The following is a 23,762-nucleotide window of genomic DNA, read 5'->3' as shown; positions in this document are numbered from 1 at the left end:
CGAACTAAACCGCTCCAGTTACCCGATCCGTTTAAACCCGAATCCGAAAAAACCCAATTTTTAATAGGGTCGAAATTGGGCCTACATGTATCACCCGAGGGTTGGGCCGGATTGGGGTTTTTGGACCGAACCCGAACCGGCCCGAACCGATGTCCACCCCTACATATACCTCTAGTCAATATCAATATCTAATATTAAAATGATTTTAAACTAAATCAGATTTCTTTTTTGGATTATGCCTACCTTCCTATTTAAATTTAATGCTTTAAAAGTTAAACAGCAAGTAGGGATGTCAATGGGGCAGGGCGGGGACGGGGATACATTCCCATCACAATCCCCGCCCTCGAATTTATTTCCCATCCCCGCTTCGGGTCCCCGCTACGGGGGAATTTTCTCCCCATCCCGTCCCCGCGGATCCCCGCGGGGCCCCACGGATCCCCAAGGTTCATGCGGAGATCCATAAACATGATTTTTTATTTATTATTTTAAATCAAATTAATAGTAAAAGTTTTAAAAACTAACCACAAAAAATTTAAAAATTATTCCTTTATGATAAATATATTACTTTAACAATATTTAATCTATGATATTGAGTGTCATGACCACAAAAATTTCAAACTAAAAAAATATTGAAATAATAATTTAAATCCTACTCTTTTACTAACAAAACATATATATTTTAAATTTGGGTATAAGATTAATTATATGAAATGAAAAATAAACTTACATAATAATTTAAATTTATACATAAATTAAGGACATTATGTTATTTTAGGCGGGGCGGGGACTCCACAGGGCGGGGGATATTTACGTCACCCCCGTCCCCGAAGTGCCTTCGGGGAGACTTTATTCCCCATCCCCGTCCCCGTGGGGAGAAAATTCTGCGTCTTTGGAGTCCCAAACGGGGAATTCTCACCGGGATCCCCACTAACGGAGGCAAGTTGACATCCCAGCAAGCAATGACCAATGAGGTATTGGGTTATTGATTTATTGTTTGAACTATTAAATTATCTAGATTACCGGTCAAACGCTAAGTGCTCTGGGCAAATTTGTAACTTAACAAAGTCTATTATATATGTAGGGGGCATGCCTTTAGATAGACATTGCAAACTGGCAGATATAATTGGCTTTACCAAAGCTTCCCCTCCTTTTATTTACCTAGGAGTGCCCATTTTCATTGGTAAACCAAAGGCTAATCATTTTAATTTTCTTGCAGATAACATCAAGCTTAAATTGGCTACTTGGAAAGCAAATTTGTTGTCTATGACTGGGAGAGTTATGTTAGTCAAGACTGTGATTCACTGTGATTCACAGTATGATGGTGCACTGCATCAGCATTTACAATTGGTATGCAAGTATCATCAAAAGCATTGACAAATGGATGAGGAACTTCATTTGGAGTGGAAATGTGAAAAAGAAGAAGCTAGTTACAGTTGCTTGGAGAGAATGTTGCTTGAAGAAAACTGAAGGAGGGATTGGCATCATCTCTTTAAAGCATTACAACTCAGCTACAAACATCGACTTATGCTGGCATTTCCTCAATCAAAATCAGTCCTAGGCTACTCTTCTAGCAGCCAGGGTAAGAAGAGGCAATAAGCTGATAAAGTACAACATCAATTTTTCTCTTTGGAAAGGTTTCAAGGATGTCTATGACAAGGTAATACACAATTGCACATGGGTGATTGGAAATGGAAGGAAAATTAATTTTTGGTTGGACAACTGGGTTGGTGAAGTTCTGGCCTTCAAATATAAAATCCCAGAACAATTCCACTCAAACCTCAAAAACTGTGTTGGTGATTTTTAGTTTAATAACTCCTGGTCTCTGCATGCCAACATTCAACTTGCTTTCCCTAGCCTCCTATCTTTCATATCTTCTTTCGCTGTGGCTGATTTGAATTTTGAAGACAATTTAGTTTGGAAGAGTGTGGAAGGTGGAAGGCTTTCTATTAAACATGTCTATGACACGATCACTAAAGCATCTGGATCAGTTAAATGGCCACACATCCCGTGGGACATCGACTCAGCCCCTCCTCACTCAATGATTGTGTGGAAACTCTTGTATAACAGATTATCCACTGATGAGAATTTAGCTATTTGTGGTTTCTCATTGCCTTCTATCTGCTCTTTATGCCAAGAAGCTGCTGAAACTACTACGCATTTGTTCTTCTCATGCGACTTTGCAAAGAAAATTTGGCATTGACTGTGCGGGAAACTTCGATTGTCCTATTCTATCAACAGCATAGCAGATTGTTACAAGATTATTGAGGAATCCTGGAACCCTCAAGCCCTTGCAGTCATTAGAGCAACCATGTCTATTTATTCTACCAAATATGGTAGACTAGGAACAAGTCCAGGTTTGACAATTGTGTTACTCATTGGAAGCATTGCATCACTAATATTGCTGCCAGGGCGAAATTGGTGGGAAACCTAACTTCAAAAAAAGCCAATAATTCTTTAAGTAGCTTTGTCATGCTTAAAGCTTTTGACATAGACATCCACCTTCGGAAGACTTTAACTAGGGGTGACAAACGAGCATGCCCGCCCCGTTTAGGCCCGCCCTGCAAAAGCCTGCGAAAAAACGGGGCGGGCGGACATATTTGATTATGCGGGCCTAAGATCTTGCTCCGCCCCGCAAAAAAGTGAGGGCGGGGCGGGGAAAGCCCGCGGACATTGAAATTTTTAGGCCTAAAAATAGTAAAATTGTATGAAAAAGCTAATGCCCGCAAAAACCCGCAAAAAAATGGTGCGGGGCGGACAAATTATAGGGAGTGAGCCTAAAACCTTGCCTCGCCCCACGTAAAAGTGCGGGTAAAACGGGCTTTCTCCGCGGGCCGAGCCCGTTTTGACACCCCTAACTTTAACCACTGTAGAAGTTATTTGGTGTCCTCCTGTTCGGGATTGGATCAAGTGCAACATTGATGGGGTTGCTTCGGGTAATCCGCTCTTAGCTGCTTGTGGTGGACTGTTCAGGGATGATAAAGCTAATCACTTGCTTAGTTTTAGTGTGTTCTTGGCCCCTGGTAATTCTATTGATTCTGAGTTCATGGTGGCTATCTTAGCTATAGAGAAGGCTAAGCAGATGAATTGGACTAAATTATGGCTTGAAACAGATTGTATGTTAGTGGTGAATGTTTTTGCGAATGTTCACTTGGTGCCTTGGATTCTTAAATCTCGTTGGCTTACGCGTTGGGTGTATACTCTTAGAATCAATTTTATTATTTCTCATATCTTTAGAGATGCCAATTTTTGTGCAGATATCCTGGCTAATATCGGGTTTAAAAGCAAAAACTCCACTTGGTTTGATTTTGAGCATGGAGACATTAGACCGGATTACTTGTTAGACAAGGCGGATACCCCTAGACTTACGCTTTGAACTTAAGAGGTTTTGCCTTGGTCCCTCTCTTGTGTGTCTTGTATTTTTTTTAATTAATATAATCCTCTTTTTTGCTTAAAAAAAATTACCGATCAAACCAAATCACATGAAAATTATATATTTATTAAATTGGTCGAATCGAATGACTTGATCTTTTAAAAATATCTTAATTAGTTTTAGCTGATTTCCACTTATTCATTAGCATACCTAATCCAACCATCTAATAAGTAGACAAGAATGTTGGATTAATTTATAGTTATTTTTAATTTATTTATTACATTTGGTGCAGAATTAGTGATAAGAACTGAAGCTGATTCTTTTTTTTCTTGACACAACTGAAGCTGATTCTTGAAAAATAACGAAAGTATATCTTAGACAACAATGGCATGAATGTTATTAATTTATTAAAAAAAGTAGCGTATGAAATATATTAGTAAGATGGTGAATTCTTATCTACCAAACACAAAAAGTTGGGTAGAGTTATCCTTAGTGTAAAATAATTTGGAAATAACAAAAAAATATACAATTTAATAATTAATTAAATAGAATAAAATTAAATGATGTAATGTGATTGGTGGAATGTACACTATCCAACTTTTTGTGAAGGATAGAAAAATTGTTCCCTAATAAGATACATCAAATAATAGATATTAAAAAGCAGTTAGAATAAAAAACTTAAATTGAGGAGTTAAATAAAACTTATGATGGATTAATTATGAATAAATGAGTTGAGTTAAGTTATGAAAAAACTAATAGAGAATGAGAATGAAAACTTGTCTTATTAAATGGAATTGAAATAGTTTTAGAATGTGACACATCAGATTATATATGACATGGCAAGAATAACATGATTTGGAAGAAGTTTTTCGTTTCTGTTTATATATATAACAAGATTATTTTTAATTTATTTATTACATTTGGTGAAGACTTAGGGTGTGTTTGGTTGTGAAGAGAGAATGAAAAGAGAGAAATAAGTAAGAAAGATTATGAAAAGAGAGAAATAGATGAGAAATAGAGATGATTTGATGTGTTGATTGTTATGAGAGAAAGAGAAAAGAAATTGAGAAGAAAGAAGTATTGATTTTTGAAAAAATACCAAAATACCCCTAAATAAAAATTCACTAAAAATTATTTTATTAAATAATTTTATTTTATTTTTAGTAACTTGATAAAAATAAATCAATTTAAAATCAACGGAGATTAAATTATTTTATTTTATTTTTTACATTAACGAAAAAGTTAGAACGAACCTTTACAAGAAAAAACTGAACAAATATATATTAAAAAACCTAAAATTTATATTATTCACTTCTTTGCTTAATAATATATTTTGAAACAACATTCTATATATGCATTGGTGATTAGTGAGAAAGACTTGAAGGTTTATTTATAATTTATTTCTTTAACGTGACTTATATGCATTAAGTAGAAAATATTGCATTTTAAGAAAGGGCGAAAATGGAAAAACAAAAGTTTAAGCTTACTCTCTCTTCTTTCTTCTCTATTATGGAGAGAAGATAAAAAGTGGTGGGTCCCACCTTTTTTAAATCTCTCTTCCCTAATTCATTGTATTCCAAGCAAGAGAAAATGGTTATCTCACTTCTCTTTCTCTCTTCTCTATTTCTCTCTTTCCTACTTCTCTTCAAACAAACAGAGGCTTAGTGATAAGAACTGAAGCTGATTCTTGAAATCTCAAGATGCAGAAAATATAAAATCTTTTATTTCTTAATGATTTGAATAATATTTATAGATTTTCTGAGGCTATTCTTACAAAGATTATATATATTCAGAGGCTTTTACTACAATCTCAGTAAGTAACATCATATTGTTATTCAAGGTATGAATGGAAGAAACATCAACTATCTTTTCATTGGCTAAAACGGCTTCACATTCGTCCAGTGCATCGCTAGCATATTTGGCATCCAAGCTTATAGCTTCAGGATCCTCATTCAACACAGCTTTTAACTCCATTACCAGCGTATTGTACTTATCGGTTGCGCATTCTTTGATTGGTTGAGAAGAAGGATATTTGTTCATCATTTGTTTAACGTATTCTTGAGCTTTTGTTGTCTTATCTATTGCTACAATCTTTACAAATGACCTGCAAAAAGTTATACGATCATTGATCTGAGTAAGTGAAGGGTAGGATTCTATAAGTTTCAGACAACGTTGTTCGAAATCATTTTTACTAGGTTGTTTACATATCTTTTGATACAACTTAAGGTTTGATGTTGGTGAAGTGGCATGAGAAATAAAGATAATGGAAATGGTGAGCAATAGAGATAAATAGGTTGAAGCTGCCATTCTCTCTTTTCTTTTTGATGATGGACAATAGAACAACTTAAGAATTCTTAATTTATAGATAAAGAAAAAAACTGAATATATTGACCAAAAATAAAATAAAAGACTTAAAGTTGTGAAACATAAACCTGACATAAATTAAAAACAATGCAAAATAAATTATAATAAATTTAAAAATTAATCAAATAAATGTATAATTAAGTCTTTTAATACTTTTATTTTCTCCGTCTCACAATAGGTGTCCTATTTTCTATTTTTATTTGTCTTTAATTATGTCCTTTTAGATTACCAATTTGATATTTATTATTTATTTACACTAAGACCATCTCCAATGGTGCAACCTATTCTTGAGTTTTTTATGGGTCCCACCAGCCATATCATCTCAAAACATTTTATTTAATTTTTATTTTATTGGTGTAATTATAATGGGTCCCACAACTTTATCTCATAAAGTAATTTGATTGGGTATCACAATTTTTTACTAGTTGCATTGCAATGCAACTGTACTATGACATGACCAATTGTTTGAATATTTAATTATTATATTTATGTACACTTGGAGAACTCAATGGAAAGTACTACCATTGGAGATGCTCGTATATTAATTCATATATACTCAACTGTCTATTATTAATTAATAAGATTATTTTTGTAAATAACACTCGATTTATTATTGAAATCAACACAATTAATCATTATTTTAAAAAGTGAAAATTTTAAAAAAGACACCTAATGTGAAACAGATGAATATTATTGGATAGTATTCTTTAGAGGAATATGATTAAATTCTCTTAAATTGTCTATTTTATTTCTATAGAACTATTTCATTTTTTTACATATCTAAGTACAATTTTATTTTTTTAAGTTAATTAATTAAGTTAATCAATAATAGATGAAATATAAAATTGAATTTAATTGCTATGTAGTGCCAAAGTAAAATATTTTATACCATCAACACATCATAATTATTTAACTATATTATTTTAAAATAAATTAAAATCAAAATTAAAATCAAATGTTTTAAATAAATTAAGGGTTTTGATTAACTGAAATACTGTCAGTGTATTTCAATTAAATTCTTTAAAGTTATAATTATATTTTTTAATTATTTAATCAAATTAAAAATAAAATTTAAATGATAATATCAACTAATAAAAATTATCATAAAATACTAGCCACAAATTAAAGTTGCATGACATAAAATTGTATTAGCATTAAAATAATAAAAAAATGAAACATTTAAAATTAATTAATGTCATAGTTCACTAAAATAGTAAATGTTTAGAGACTAAAATTACAATTTTTAACTTAATACTCATCAAAATTATTAAAATTGTAATAGTAAATATTTGATTAGTGGATCAATGAGTCTTTTGAGTTTGGGTTGGTGTAATACGGTGAACTGACTTTATTGAAATGTCGCGGTAAGCAAGAGTTGCCACTGACTTTTATTTTATCCAAATTAATGAAAGACTAAAGGAACAGAAAAAAAACCTTTTTTAAAAGAAACTGAGTACAGGGGGTAATTTATACAAAGGGAAAGTGTAAGACACCCTTTGTATCCATGGTTATCCATGGGCTCTTAATTGCTTTGCTCTTTTTGAAACCAAAAGTTTAGAAATGTAGAAGAAGAAAATAAGGACTTTAGCTCGTAAATGAGCGTAGCCTTATTGGAGTTTTTGAGAAAAGTGTAGAAAAAAAGAATTTAAACCAGAGCATACAATTAAGGGCAAATTACCTTGATATTTGTAAAAAGATTCTTTTAGCCTTTCAGGGCTATCCATACCATAGGAGGGTAGGAAGTCCTTTTATTTGGAGGTTGAAGGGTCGTCGCAATTATCGTTCGCCATAAGACTGTCCCTGCCATAGAGGGGAAGGTAGTCTAAGGGAAGGATCAGAATAGACATCATTATTAGGCAACTAGAGGACACCTCAGCATTTCGTAGGCAACTTCAAGGGACGAGATCATATAAGCGAATCGAAGGCAGCATTATTGGGACTTATGATCTGAATGAACTGAGGGAAACATTGCTGAGGCGTCCTCGTATTCGAGGGACTTGACTATTCTGCATTGAAAACAAAAGGCAACAGGCAACAAGAGAGGTTACCAAAAAAGGTGTGTGGGTGCACAATCACGTGATTAATTCAAATAATTATCTTATAATTAGTTATTCTAGGTTCAGTTCGAGTTTTCACGCCCTAGATTACTAACCACGCAATAATAATATATATGACCGTGTTAAGTACCTTCAAGGCCACACAATACAACCAGGAGCAGTTACATAATAAGCCATGGGGAAGGGGAAGAAAGGCAATAAATCCCAACAGAGCAATAAGTCTGACATAAATAATAATTGAAAGAAGAAATTAAAAACAGAATGAGTTTTAGGGTTACCGAACATTTGAGCTTTGACCGGTTGGTTAACCCTGAAAAACTGCACAAGAAAAAAAAGGAAAATTTTTCAGTGTAGGAAAGATCTTCGTAAACCCTGATTAGGGCACAAGTTAACTGTGATTAATAGAATAAATAAAAGCCAAATTAATTAATTATTAGTTTTCAACCTAATTAATTAAATCGGCGAAAATAAAATATCGATTAAATCACTAATCCTAATATGTATTTTAATCAATTAATGAAAATATGGATAATTAATGAAATAATTAAACAACTAAATTTATTTAATAAAATAAAAAATTATTAGTGACTAAATCAAATTAATTAAATTAATATTATCAAAATAATGATTTTGTAAAAAAAAAGAAATTTAAAAGAAGTTTATTTTAAAGAACAAAAGAAATTTTATTAAATAGACTAAATAAACAACAATTAAAAATAAAGAATTTAGAAAACTCAGCTTATATTCCAGTGTGGTGAGACTTGAAGGTCCATGGTGGACAAGCGCGTTTGAGGCCTTTGGATCTGAAGATCTTTTTCATCAAGTGGTGAGGTGCTGAGGGTACACCTTGGTCATGTGTGAGCGTGCATCACCGAATAAGCAACGTGAGGAAGGAGATGTTGATTTGTTGCGTTTCAAGCCTCGAAATTGACTGTGAAGGCTTCCTTGATGTCTCAGGAATGTGATTCGACCCTCAAATCCCCTTGACAATGGCTGCAACCTCCAATTTGAATATGAATTTTCTTTGACTTTTTAAACTTTCGTGAGGGTCCTGGCAGCAGAATTTCTCCCTTTAATCCTTGTGAATGCTTTCTGTTCTTATAGTACAAGATGCTAGGTCAACTAAACTTGGAAGAATCCAATTAAATCTTGCTCCTTGATGATGAAAAATTTGATAGAAACTTGATTGAGATTGGTTATGAAAACTTTCCTAAAATTGATCAATTTCAATCTTTTTACTCCAAATCTTCTATGCACGAATTTTGAAGCATATTTTTGGCATTTGGATTGGATTAAGTTGATTGAAAATCAAATCTTTGATTAAAAATAATTTTTCATATTTTACAATAATTTATTCAATATTTAAATGAATTAAAATTCAATTAAATAAGATAAATATTATAAATATAAAATAATTATTTTAAAAGATTATTTTAAGGCCCATGGACAAATTTGGAGTCAAATATTTGGACCCGTTTGTAAAGAGATCCATTTTGAAGCCTTTTACTTCACATTTTTTCTCCCAAAATTGTCCAACTTTGACAAGGCATATCTTCCTCGATTTTTAAGATATGGAGGAGTTCTAGGACTTTTTGGAAACCTCAAGATGTCCTCTACAATCCACTTTGGAAGCTTTTTTCCACTTGAGGATTTTATCTTGATGATATTGGCTTTGACAAAAAACTGCTTTTGGCTGACTTTCAAAAAGGACCTATAATCTTTTGACCCATATCTCTCAAATGAAGCATTTTTGGACTTGGCTTATGAGAGACAAAATTGTAGAGAATTCAATTTCCTTCAAAATGAGCTTTGGATGGAAAATTTCTGATGCTCCATGTGGAAGTTATGGCTGGTCAAAGTTTAGTTGACTTTCTCCTATGAAAACCCTAATTTAGAAACTTTTGGATTTGTTGATTTCTGATCTTCCCTTGATGAACCATGATCAATCCTTGATCAAATGGTGAATGATACTTCCAAATAAGGTTGTTGACAAGAAATCAGGAGTTTTGACTGTACTTTGACCACAGTTGACTTTTAGGTCAAACTAGTCGACTGTTGACTATTTGAACTGTTGTTTAAGCAATCTTGTGAATCAGAGCTTGAAATTTAGCATGAGGATCCTTTGAGGTATATGAGAGGTTATGAGTTCCACCTGAATTGCCAGAACTTGATTTTTCTTGAAGAGAAGCAAAAACCTAGTTGTGGGTTGTTTGTTTAGGAGAGTGTGCATCCACTTAGATCTTGAGCTGTTGATACTTGGATGAGCTTGAGTATAAAAATGTGATGGGCAAATTTTGGGGTATGACAGTTGGGTTTTACCTGAAACCCAATTTTTAATGGATTTTTTAGTTTTAAAACTCATATCCACATAATTACCCGACCCAACTCACTTTTGTAGTTTTTTTGGGTGGATTTGACCGGATTCTGTGGATTGATCCAACCTATATACACCCATAATTTTAACTTTAGAGTTAGTTATGAATAAAAATTGAAATAAATTTTGGCTAGAAATAGACTATATGATGGCGGTGAAAGTTTTTTCTAATTCATATCTAGTTTTTTGGTGCATCAAAATCAAAATTAAAATTAGGTGGTTAAATTGGTTGAATATATTTAGGTCAATGGACTTCATGGTATCCACATTTATAGAAAAGATAACACATGTTCCGATAAACTTACTACTCCTTCCGTTTTTTTATTATAAGTCGTTTTAGAAAAAAAATTGTATTTAAATATAAGTCGCTTTACAATTTCAATAAATAATTAATGCTATTTTTCCTATTATATCTTTAAATATTTATTATTCTCTCTTCTTTCAATTATATAAATTTATCTTTCACATGTCATTAATAAAGGATAATTTTGTAAAAACCTTCATAATTTCTCATTTTCATATAACAATCGTTATTTTTCTTAATCTGTGTGAAAAGTCTAAAACGACTTATAATAAAAAACAAAAAGAGTAGCTAGTTATGGTTTTGTTGATGAGAGGTATATTTGGTTTAATCATATTCATATAACACTAATAGTATTAGTAGGTAACAAACTAGACATGCCTAGTCTTAGAATGAACTCTTTATGAGAGAAGTTTTGCAATTGTGTGATGTCGGGGTTGATTTTGACAATTTCAATGGAAAATAAATAGATTTTTCTTTTCAGGTTGACCTTTGTAGTGTTGTGTGAAAACTTACGAACAGAGTACGAGTTCTTCTCAATGTTTGGACAGGCCAACTCTCAAGATACTGGTGGGATCCATTAAAGATTGTCGTAAAATAGAGACATAGGAGTAGGTTGTTGGAGATGGAAGATTAGAAGCGATTTTCCTTGAAGATTCCGTAAAAAGTTCACTTTGTAGACGGTGTACAAGTCAAAGATGACTTTACATATATGAGAGAAAAGAGGATTTAATCTTAATTATTGGATGTGATAAACGATCTCAATGAATATTTATTGTCATTACATGAATGTAACTTCATCATGATCATTTATCACATTCAATGGTCAAGATTTAATTCTCTTATCTCTTATTTAAAAAGTCTCTCTCTCTCTCTCTCTCTCTCTCTCTCTCTCTCTCTCTCTCTCTCTCTCTCTCTCTCTCTCTCTCTCTCTCTCTCTCTCTCTCTCTCTCTCTCTCTCTCTCTCTCTCTCTCTCTCTCTCTATATATATATATATATATATATATATATATATATTTTACACTGTCAAGATTTAATCCTCTTATCTCTTATTTAAAAAGTCTATATATATATATATATATATATATATATATATATATATATATATATATATAAATGGACGATGCAGTGACAGTGTAAAATAGTTTTACACTGTCAATCAATCACAACCATGTATCTAATTAAAACACTTTTTTATTTCTGAAAAATTTAGTGACATTACAAATTGGTGGTTGTTTATTGGATAACAGTGTAAAACTTTTACACTGTTAGTGCATATCCATTAAACCCGTATATATATATATATATATATATATATATATATATATATATATATATATTATTAATAAATGATTAATTAAAAATACCAAAATAACATATTATCCAAATATAATTGTTCCTTAAAAGAATCTTGAATGAAACAAAATCTTTTTAAAAATAATGCACAACGAAGCCAAGATGTCTAAATAATTTACGTTTCATCTTAATATTTTTCCAGTAAAAATAAATAGAAATATTATACTTACACCTCAAAATGACACCTACACCGTATATCCATACGGTATGATTTTATTTTACATTTTATTCTATTATTTTTGAATGTCTTAAAAGCTGTGCCTCTATCAAAATGAGCTATGGTGTCAACTATACGGTGTAAAAAACTAATGTAAGTATAGCACAACTCATATATAATAACAAACAACAATGCTATTTGTATACCAAAGTGTACACCTACACCGTATGTACGGACGGTACTATTCATCGTCCGTACATGAACAGTGCAATATTATATTAATATATTTTTTTTATGTTTTTAAATATTATTTTTAAATTTTTTTGTTATGTTTTTAAAAAAAATATTTGACAATACCTGCAGATTTACTTCTGGATTTACCTGCGGATTTACCTAAATTTGTAGGTAAATTCCCAAATAAATCTGCAGGTATTGTCAAATCCGTAGGTAAATCCGCAAGTAAAATCCGCAGGTATTGTCAAATATTTTTTTAAAAACATAAAAAAATATTTATTTGAAAAAATAATATTTAAAAAAAAATAAAAAACGTAAAAATAAAATAAAATATTAATATAATATTGTACTGTTCATGTACGGACGGTGAATGGTACCGTCCGTTCATGAACAGTGTCGTCCGTACATACGGTGTAGGTGTACACTTTAGTGTACAAATAGCACTTTTCAATAACAAATTCTCTTTTAAATATCGGGAGGTAAAACAATAATTTTAGTACTTCTAGCACAATAATAATCAAGGGAAAAGATATATGTACACTGGTCATACAGGAATGCTATGCTTACACCATCTTTTATATCCAATACTTACACTATATACATTGTTCACCGTACTTATACAGTGAACTGTGTATTTTTAATAAAATAAAATTAAATGGTGAACAGTGTTCATGAACAGTGGCGATGAACAGTACTCATGAACAGTGTTTATGAATAGTACATGAACATTATTTTTTAATGGTAAAATAAAGTTGGTTAATAAAGTGTAAAAAGTTGGTTAATGTAGTGATGAAGTTGGTTAACAAATATCCTGATATTAAAAATAATTTTTTATAGTAAAACAAAATTGATTAATGGAATGTAAAAAGTTGGTTAATGAAGTTGGTTAATAAAATTATGAAATTGGTTAATTATATAATTTTGTTTTTATATTCTCTCAATTTTAAAAGTAAAAAAAAAATATTTTAAAAAAATAAAATTATTATTTTTTACTGTTCACCGTATAGGTGAATAGTGAAATAGGTGTAGGTGTAAGGAAATAGTGTAAGAATATCACTTTTGTTTGTTATATGGTGTAGCTACGGACTACGGTGTTTGGAAAAGGTAGTGTAAGAATAACATAGCACAATAATCAAATACAACCAGATAAAATGATTAAAAAAAAAAAAAGCAATCAGTCTCAAACCACTCTCATATTCACGAATACTTAAGATATAACAAACAAGTATTCATGCATTACCAGTCTCAAACCACTCTCATATCTTTCTGAAAATATGTAAATATGTAATGAAAAACATCTCAAACAAAAAATGCTAATTTAATCATAAACTATACCGCTATAACACATTTATAAAGAGAATATGTTATATTTCTCAATTTTTTATTAGTTTTGCTCGTATAAGTTTGTCTAATATTGGGGGCTCCAATGGAGCTGGATCTAGGCACCGTTCTGCAGCTGCAACAATCACCTATATTTATATATAAAAAAAAAGATTCAAAACATGGAGATATGAAAGTGTTACAACAACAATCAATTTTAAGAGGGATAATAAATCATAAACACAATCAAAAACATGAGAGTGTTAAAACAAAGATCAATTTCAAAAGAGAAAACAAACGATAAAGACAATCAATGATATGAGAGTCTTAGAACAACAATTAGTTTCAAAGAGTAAAGAAACTCTAACAATACAATTATATATTAAAAGGGTGAAGTTTTCTCACATATTTATGCATTTAAGAGCCCATAAATCTAAGCAATATGAAATTTAAAAAAAAATCTAACAATACAAATATATAGTTAACACCCACCCTCGTGGGTTTGGATAAAATGTCTACATTAAAGTCCTTAATCCAACAGTAATGCCATATTAAACACATGATCTCACACCAAAAGCTATAACTAAGGGCGAGACTGTCCTCACATATCTACATATTCAAAAACCCATAAACTTAAGCAGTATGGAACTTTAAACTAACTCTAACAACACAAAAACATATTCAACGCCCACCCTCACGCCTAGCGGGGACCCGGGCCAAGTGCCAATACTACATTCCTTAACCTGACTTAGATACCTTGTTAAATATGCTTGGATGTCACCTAAAAGATCCTATAACTGGGATGTCTAGAAGTAGAAGAGAATACGAGAAGGAAGTCTAGAGGGATGACTAATGAAAGCGGACATGGCAATAGAAGGAAGTCTAGATCAAAATCTAGAGCTAATGTAGAATTAGCGTGTTTTAAATATGTTGAGCTTGGACACTTTAAATAAAATTGTCCAAATAAGAGGTTATTATTTAAGAAGCAGGCCGACAATGACAATAACTCTAAAGGAAAACAACAAGACATGTCAAATGCGAGTTATATCTCAAATGATGAGGATGGTTGTTTCTCTGTCTTAGAGAAAGACCATGATATTTCCAGTAACAATATGCTTGATTCAGGAGCTTCACACAATATGTGTCCAAATAGGAAGTGGTTTACTACCTACCAAAGTAGAGATGGTGGAACAAAAGTATAGGATTGTTAGACTATGTGCATACTGATGTTTACAATCTGGCTAAAGTTACTTCTAAGGGTGTTTCTAGGTAATTTATTATATTTGTTGACGATCATTTCTAGGTATGCTTAGATTTAATTATTTTAAGCATAAGAACGAGGTATTTCATATTTTTTAAGTGTTGGAAAGCAATGATTGGAAACAGAACAGGTATAAAGTTGAAAACTAAAAGGTCTTATAATGGTACATAATATACGTAGGGGGCTTTCAGGAAGTTCTGTAATCAAGAAGGCATTGTAAGACACTGGACAGTCAAAGACACGCCACAATATAATGGAGTCATGGAAAGAATGAGTCATACACTTCTTGAGAAAGTAAGTTGTATGCGTTCTAATTTTGGGTTAGGTTGGGAATGGTGGGCAGAATCATTTGCTACATCTTGTTATATGGTAAATCTATCCCCACATTCTAGTTTAGATGGAGAAATGCCTTATAGGGTGTGGTCAGATGAACATGTTGATTATGATACACTAAAAAATTTCGGATGCATAACCTATTATTACGTTAAGGATAAGAAACTTAATAATATAGAAAAGAAAGTTATCTTTCTAGGATATGCAAAAGGGATCAAAGGTTACCCGCCTTTGGAGTTTAAAAGATTCTAATTCTGTGATTAGTAGGGATGTTACCTTGGATAAAAAATCTACGATGCCTAATGATGGTGGTTTTTAAATATCAAATCAAGTAGTTGAGATAGGATCTAAGACCAACTAGATTCTAGTCATGTTCATGTGAAACATCTTGGTTTTACTCGTAACGAGGAGAGGATGAACTTGATAATAAGGAGGTTCAACATGAAAATACACATGCATTACAACAACATGAATCTTTGGATACCACTAGGCCAGAGAGAAATTGTAAACCAGTTCAATTGTTTGGGCTAGATGAACCTTGGGAATTATTGGCAGGTAAAATTAGTCAAATATGCACTCTTGTTGAAGATGATGAGTCGATCACCTTCAAGAAAGCTATCAAAGACAAAGATAGAGAGAGTTGGTTGGTTTCTATAAAGGAAGAAATGCAATCTCTTTATAAGAACAAGACATTGGAGGTGGTCCAATTTCCCATGGGAAAGACTATTGTTGGTTATAAGTAGGTGTACAAAAGAAAAGAGGATTCTTACAAGTCTGATAGTATAAGGTATAAGGCTAGACTAGTGGCTAAGGTATTCGTAGAACAAAAAGGGGTTGTTTACAATGAGATATTTTCTCCAGTAGTAAATCATTCTTCTATTAGAGTGTTATTAAATTTTGTTGCTCATGATGATCTTGAGCTAGAGCAACTCGATATGAAGGCAACCTTCTTACACGATGATTTGGATAAGGAAATCTATATGTATCAACCTGAGAGATACAAGATTGAGGATAAAGAGAGTCATGTATGTCCCTTGAGGAAATAACTTTATGGATTAAATAAATCTCCTCATCGGTTATACAAGTGATTTTACCCATTTATGTTAAAACAAATTTTCTCTAGAAGTGATTATTGTATAAATTTGTAAGCTTCACATAGGTGATTATATGTATCTTTTCTTGTGTGTGGATGACATGCTTGTTGATTATAAAATCAAGGTGGGGATAGATAGGTTAAACTCTCAACTTTGAGACTAAAGACTTGGGAGTTTCTAACAAATTACTATGTATGGAGATTATAAGATATATATTAAACCAAGAATTATTATTGAGTCAAAAAGGCTATATTGAACGGGTAACTGAAAGGTGTTAAGTCTGTGGTGACTCTACTGGCTCCACATTTTAAGCTTTCTAGTAAACAATTTCCCTCTACAGCGGAAAATAAGGCATACAAGAAATATGTTCCTTACCTAGTGCAGTTGGTAGCTTAATGTATGCCATGGTGTGTATGCGTCTAGGTATTTCACAAGCGGCTAATGTTGTTAGTAGATTCATAGCAAATCCTGGAAAGGAACATTGGGAAGCAGTTAAATGTGTTTTAAGGTACTTAAAGGGTATTGTTGACACGTGTTTGTGCTTTGGTGGAGATACATGTCAATTAAAAGACTTTATTGGTTATGATTATGTTGGTGATCTAGATAGACGACGATCTACTACTGGGTATGCATTTAAAATATATGGTGCTTCATTTAGTTGGAGAATAATGATATAAGCTACAATGGGACGACCGTAACAGAAGGAGTGAATAAAGCATTGTGGTTATGGAGTCTTCTAAAATATTTAAGGATTAAGCATGAATATGTGGATTTAACGTTTGATAGCAAGGTGTTATTCATTTAGCTAACCGTCAGGTCCTTCATGCTCACACCAAGCATATCAATGTAAGATATCAGTTTGCAAGCGATGTCGTAGAGGAAGAACATATATCTCTTACGAAGGTACACACTGTTGAGAATTATGGAGACATGTTAACCAAGGTTGTATTAGGTAGTAAGTTTCAATGCTGCTTGAACTTGCTAAGTATTATTTTGTATTCGTCAAAATTTTGAATATTTCAAATTCTAAACGAGTGAAGAATAGTTGAAATATCAAGAAATAATATTGTGATTGTCCTAGTTTAGAGCAGTTATTTCTAGAATTACAATGAAGTAAGGTGAAGATAAATTGTAGGTGGTTAAAATAGAATAGCAATTTAACCATCATTCAGATGGGAGGTATATGACATATTTGCTTTCCTACATTCATATTATATTTTATCATGTAACTTCTTATAAATTGTTTAGGATGTAACAAAAGTAACATCAACAACAAAGCAATATAAAGTGTAACATAGATAATTTGTTATCATAAGTTTAATCTTTCTTATTTAAACATTTATACTTCTTCCTACAATCTATTGTTCAAGCTATATTATTTTCTTGTTCAACTTTAGTGAGGGTTGTGTTTCATATTATTATTAGAAGTCAAATTTCCGTTGTGACACCAACAATTGACATCATACTAATTTGAAGAAGTAAGAATCAAGGGTAAGATTATTTTCCAACCTCATCAAGCAAGAAGTCCATTGTAGCTTCATCTTCAACTATTTCTTTTAAAGGAGTCCTTAAAAATTGAATATCCAATTGAATTTGTTGGTATCCACTCCTGTTAAATGTCTGTAGTCTAACAAATTCTTGTAAACTCTTAAGACATAGTTTAACCATAGTCATAATGACTGATTCCTGCAATTCACAAAAGAATTTTCAATGGATATTATTTGCAAACACTTAATCATTTTTTGCAATACTAAAATGATATTCATTCAACAAACACCTGTGTATATTCTACTTTAGTGAAGATTTCAACTTTTTGCTTAAACAATTTCGCCAAATGTGTTTCGAAAAGTTGTTGGCTCCTTCCCTTTTGAGTATTGGATCTACTCAAAATCTCTTCTGGAATAGAATTGCTTCTTGATAATGATAAATTACTACTTCCATTACTATCAACCCTGTGGTGCTGCTTCTGCATGCCATGAGGTAAAATCTCCTTCACTTCATTGCCCATATCTTTTAGCTGAGATATCAAATCAAGATGTATAAATATTTAGCCTCATATATTTCATATTCAAAACTTCTTAAATTTTTAGAGGCCCTGTATAAATTAGTCACGGTTCCGCAATGACAGAATAACTAGAGCTCATATTTAATTATGTTTTAATAATAATGATAAAGATTTTATGAGGTCTTATTTAGAAACACTTTAACTGTGACAAATTTTAGGCCCTGTGCAGTAGTCTGCGTTGCACGCTCTCAAAAACAGTTCTACTCATAGCAATTGATTTATAAATAAAGATACACCAACCTCTTGAAGAAACAAATCGACAAACATATGAACTTCTCTTGGCTCTTTATGCTGTGCAAATGAAAGCAACATATTAAATTCTTTAAAATATTAACACTAGTGTTTTTACATTTGAAACAAAAGTGTATAAGATACTCACCTTTACCCAATTGGGAGTGGTGAATCTTTTCTTTAGGAGAAGTGATATTCTTTGTGTTCTCATTTTAATGTACTAGAAATAATCAAATGAAGAATATGTTAATGCAACTTAGCTTACATGTTAAGAAATAGCACTCAACAAAATGAATACATGTAAGTCCCGTTAAGCCAGCTCAGTTGGCAGTTGTGCGAAGTTGTGCGAGGACAATTGATTGCAGGGATCAAGTGTACATACCATATGCAAGAAACTTTCACTAGCAGACCTAAACTTTCGAGAGGTTTCCCTAGAAACAAAATGAAGTCCATGTTCATAACCACCGACATCGCCAGAAAAGGAAGTTGCTAATTCCTAAACATCATAAGGCAATTTTTAAGACATTTTAGACACTAAAATAAAACCGAACAATCTTTTTATCTGTTATAACTATAAGTCAATTTTGTCGATTCTTGCCTCGTTGATTTGTGGAATGGCGGTCTGATCAACGAAAGCGTATAGTTGTGCCAACACAAGGACAAGACCAGGAAATGCTTTGTCACCTTGAGATCCCTCAACCAAGCTATGATTCTGAAAGTGTGCCAAATCGTTTCTTCCTGAAAGAAACTGGAACTTGAGCTGAAGTTGCTTGAAAAAGTTTTGAAACCCTTCCTGAACCCAATCACTAATCAACTCTCTTAGTTTATTTAGGATCTCTAAGTCGTCGTCAAGAATTTTCCGAACATCCTGAAAAATCATAAATAATGTTTGCTAAGTTATACGCAAATATCGTATATCTATTAGTCTATTTACGCAAATTCACTCACCTGCAAGAAGTTTCTGCCACCTTGAAGCAATATTTTTGTGCTAGCATCTAAAGCAGCTTCAAGTGAGTGATCTTCTACTCCGTCCCGTTTCAACACATTTAATAGCGAATCTTCGACATAACTTTTTGTCAAAATTTTGTATCTAGCTCAAATCAAGAGTTTCATACAAAGTAATAGAAGAACTAATTAACCTGAGATATCTTGCATTAGATAAGAAAATGCAGTATTGACATACAACTTGACAGAAACTTTCGCAGCCTGAAAATATTTAGTTATATTAAATCAAAATCTATTAATTGAATGTGAATTTTCATTAAGTTGCACTTTGAAGAACTATTTTAGATTTCGTTGAAAATAAATTTTATGGATGACCTCAAGAGAATGGTCAGAGAGAGATGATTCTTGTAACACTTCATCCATTTTCAGCACATCATTCCAAACAACTCCTGTGTCAAGATCAAGTGAAAATAGTAAAGGTCTCGTTAAGTCAACTTAGCTAGTAGTAGGACAGAGATATCAGACTGCAGAGAGTCTGCGACATCCCACTTATTCACCTTTAAGGTGTGAAATTCTGGTCACCAGACTACTAAACCAAAAGAAAAGTATAAATAGTGAAGTGTTAGAGATACTACTTACGAAGAACGGCGAGTAGATCTTCTACACAAATTCTAGTCTTCACATACTCCTCAACAATTAGAAAGTTTCTGAAAAGAAATTCAAAAGTTAACTTTTGCCTATAAAGAAATTTTAATGTTTTGTAATAACTTTCAAGAGTACTAACTTGTTCAACAAGTCTTGAGCAAGTTTAACTAACTGTGTTTCCGAATCAGGAAATATAACTTGAAATGCATGAATTGCCTCTACAAACTCCTGAAAGGCTACCTAGATATGAAAGAAAATCCCAAATAAGCACTTTTGGGAGATAGAGGAATTAAATGAAAGGAAAATTCTCTTAAAAAAACTAACCTCATGAGAACAGGATGAAGCGGTCTTTACCACTTCAGGAATCAACTTAATGTCTACAAGGAGATTTTCCAATTTCTCTAGTAACTTTTCCTTCAAATTATCCACCTGCATAAAATGATTAATAGTAAAGGTTTGGCATGTCTCAAATCTCGAAAATCAGTACAAAATGCAATTTTAAGAGAAAATTATGAACCGGATAATTCAACTGCTTAAGGAGAATTGCAGCCTCAGCTCTCCCTTGAGTTGTTTCAGAATCTGATAGAAGTTTCTCCTGCTTAGACAAAATACCTCAAATTATCAATTATTTGTTCAACATAAGTTAGTTCGACTTTAAATTCAATGCGTTATACCTGCAATTTTTCTTCTATGATAGATATCGCTTCATCAGATGCTTGCTTACAATCGTGGAATGACGAGTCACCATATGCCTGACAAAGAGTGAAAAACCATCCAATTTCTAAATTTATTATATTAACATGAAAATATGTATGTTCAAGTGTAAACGTAATGAAAAGGATTGATTCAGAAACGATATCGGCCATACACAACCTTAAAAATCGGCATTGCACCAGTATAGAATCTGACTGCATCTGCATATGCCTCAGCTTTGATACACTTGGATAGTCTATCAGGTAGATCATATATGAACTGTTTTTCCATTACGATAAAACAACAAATAGATTATTTAAATAATAAGACGGAACTACAGTTGTTATGTAGTCGCGGACGTAGACACATTTGACAGATCTATGTCAACAAATATCATATTCATTATTTGCAATTTTTCTCTTTCATTACTTGTTGACTTTTTAGCACCCTAAAAACACAATCATTGGATATGACAATGATGTGCAAAAACCAAACATGTCTTACTGGTTTATGAAGTTGAATACCTGAATTTTACGAAGAAGATTGCATGTCTTGTTCAATTTCTCTATATGTTCCCTACTTTCTGTTAAAGAAGTGTTCACATTGTCACTCCTTGCTTGTACAAACATTATCTGCATAGAAGAAATGTGAATCATTCACTAACTCTGTAGTACCAAAACCTCTGAAAAAATGTGTGTATTTGTCCGTGTCACACGACACTGACATTTATGAATACGTTCAATTTATTTATTTTTTCAAATTATTACTGGTGTCGACGTGTCAGTGTCAATGTCGTGTCATATGTCTGTGTGTATACGTGATTCATAGTTCATGAATAATCTTAATACGGATTGGAAAAAAAAACTTAAATGCTCACCTTATCAAGAAGTTGTTCCATGTTCCCCTCCATCCCTAGAATATTGCTTTTCATCCTATTCAAAACCAATTTTTTTCTCATTGATCTTCTTAAAACAATCAAAATAATATGTAAAAACTTATGAAGCATCGACAACGGAAACATGATATCGACACTGATACATTGATACCGATAATAATTTGACAATGAATAAACAAAATGTAACAAGTGTCGGTATTGATTTTAGACGACACATCTTTTTTCAACGGTGTCGGTGCTACGGTAAAAACTATATAATACATTAATGTATGCATGTATGTACCTTTTTATAGAATCTGTGGCACAAATGAATTTATTGTAATTCTCATACACAAGCATTTGCAAATCAGTATCAAGATTCTTTATTTGAGTAACCATTTCAACATGCTTGTGGAGTAACCCTTCCAGATTCATCTCATGTGCCTTTCACAAATGAAATAACATACATCATTTTCAACAATAACAAAAAACAAAAGAATAAAAAAAATGTACCATGAGATTCATGTAGTGATCAGGTTGGAAGGAGGAAGAGTTAATATCATCAGAAGAGGTGTATTTGGAGATGGTGTTAGGGGAGTTAGGTGACATTGCAGGGTGTGGAGAGTAGAAGCTAGACAGAAGATCTCTCATTTTTTTTGCTTTGTCGTCCAATGGCGGTGTTTCCATAATTTACTTCGTTACTCAATCTGAAACTGTGTTCATCCAATCTGAGAAATTAATAAGGTGCTTAATACAAGACCAAGTTTTTCTTATTCCTATATTCTACTTTGTGGTTGTTTCTTCTTGTCATTGCAACATGTATATACTATATAGTATATATACACATGACATGTATTATATATTATTATTTAAATGTTAATGAAATAATGAATCAATAATGATTTAATTTATTTAAGAAATATAATAGGGATTTGTTTTTTTAATGAAATTTTTAAATTTTTTCAAGTAACTGAATGAAATAATTATACTTATCAAAATTTGTTTTATTTATCTGCATTAAATTGTCAAAGTTAGTTATACGAACATAATTGATTTTGTGATTCCAACAATTATTTTAAATTAAATTTATGAATAATTGATTTTGTGATTCCAACAATTATTTTAAATTTATGAATTAATGACAAATATGTGTTGCTTTTATTTTTATATTTATTAAAGATAAATTGGGTCTATATTATCAAAGTATTAATATCAAATAATTGGATTGTATGCCAACAATTATGTTTTTTATTAATCAATAATAATAAAATTTACCATATATTTTTATGTATCATGTATAAATATGTATCTTGTTATGACAAGTATTTTTCCCATATTTTAAAATGTATTCCCCGTATTTTTATTTATTAATTAGTGTTATATATATATATATATATATATATATATATATATATATATATATATATATATATATATATATATATATATATATACTCTTTTTAGTTTTAAAAATATACTTATGTTCTGTTTCCGGTGGATTTACTAACTTTTACATGGGAAAATCAAGTAACTTTCAGCTAATTACAACCGTCCGATCAATCTATTGTCCCATATCTTGGCACATGCTCTATTTTTTAAAATTAATTTTGAAAGCAAAACTTAAGCAAACAAAACAATATTTATTTTAAGAGTAATGATATTCTTACACCCACGTTATATACCAATACTTATAAAAAAATATTTTTTTTTTAAACTATTTTTTATAGCACAAATATAAAATAATGTAGTTTTCATAAACTCTAAACTTTTAATTTTCAAATATAAACTAGTCCACATTTCAACATTTGATTTTTCAATAACTAATTAACCAAAAGACAACCAACACAGAAAATAAACATTATTCTATGGTTCTTTATTATAATAGTATTAGTATTAATGTTATTAGTGACAATAATTGGTCTTATGAGAAATTAAGACATCTCATTTTGTAAGGATAAAATATTACAAAGACCAAAATTAAAATGTTTTATTTGTAGGGATTTACCATATATTTAAATGTTGAATTCATTTTTAAATTATATGCAGAAATCATTTTATAAAATTATAGTTAAAAATTGGTCAAAAAA

At 31.5% G+C, this 23,762-nt stretch overlaps 1 protein-coding gene across 1 annotated transcript; it reads right to left on the bottom strand.

Annotated features, from left to right (window-relative positions):
• Nucleotides 1-13,587: 13,587 nt before the first annotated feature.
• Nucleotides 13,588-22,410, bottom strand: LOC131612707 (vacuolar protein sorting-associated protein 51 homolog). Its single transcript, XM_058884469.1, has 20 exons — nt 22,189-22,410; nt 21,980-22,119; nt 21,679-21,733; nt 21,326-21,433; nt 20,982-21,080; nt 20,783-20,860; nt 20,626-20,703; nt 20,433-20,537; nt 20,248-20,348; nt 20,103-20,170; nt 19,839-19,912; nt 19,658-19,724; nt 19,467-19,576; nt 19,117-19,386; nt 18,901-19,014; nt 18,667-18,738; nt 18,528-18,578; nt 18,000-18,239; nt 17,732-17,908; nt 13,588-13,683 (listed from the first exon to the last, which is right to left on the bottom strand). Exons 1-20 carry the CDS (start codon nt 22,360-22,362, stop codon nt 13,588-13,590), a joined length of 2,277 nt encoding a protein of 758 aa, XP_058740452.1. The 5' UTR covers nt 22,363-22,410.
• Between the last annotated feature and the right edge of the window lie 1,352 nt (nt 22,411-23,762).

Source organism: Vicia villosa, linkage group LG6, assembly GCF_029867415.1.
Source record: "Vicia villosa cultivar HV-30 ecotype Madison, WI linkage group LG6, Vvil1.0, whole genome shotgun sequence".
Classification (NCBI taxonomy): domain Eukaryota; kingdom Viridiplantae; phylum Streptophyta; class Magnoliopsida; order Fabales; family Fabaceae; genus Vicia; species Vicia villosa.
Note: the sequence above shows the minus strand (reverse complement) of the source record. Positions and strands in the feature narration are given on the sequence as shown.

Bases quoted from the DNA above. Each gene is read 5' to 3' on its own strand.
- LOC131612707 (XM_058884469.1), bottom strand. From the start codon at position 22,362: ATGGAAACACCGCCATTGGACGACAAAGCAAAAAAAATGAGAGATCTT. The intron at 20,171-20,247 runs GTTAGTACTCTT...ATTTCTTTTCAG, and splicing joins GCTCAAGACTTGTTGAACAA to AAACTTTCTAATTGTTGAGG. The intron at 19,725-19,838 runs GTCATCCATAAA...AAATATTTTCAG, and splicing joins TCTCTGACCATTCTCTTGAG to GCTGCGAAAGTTTCTGTCAA.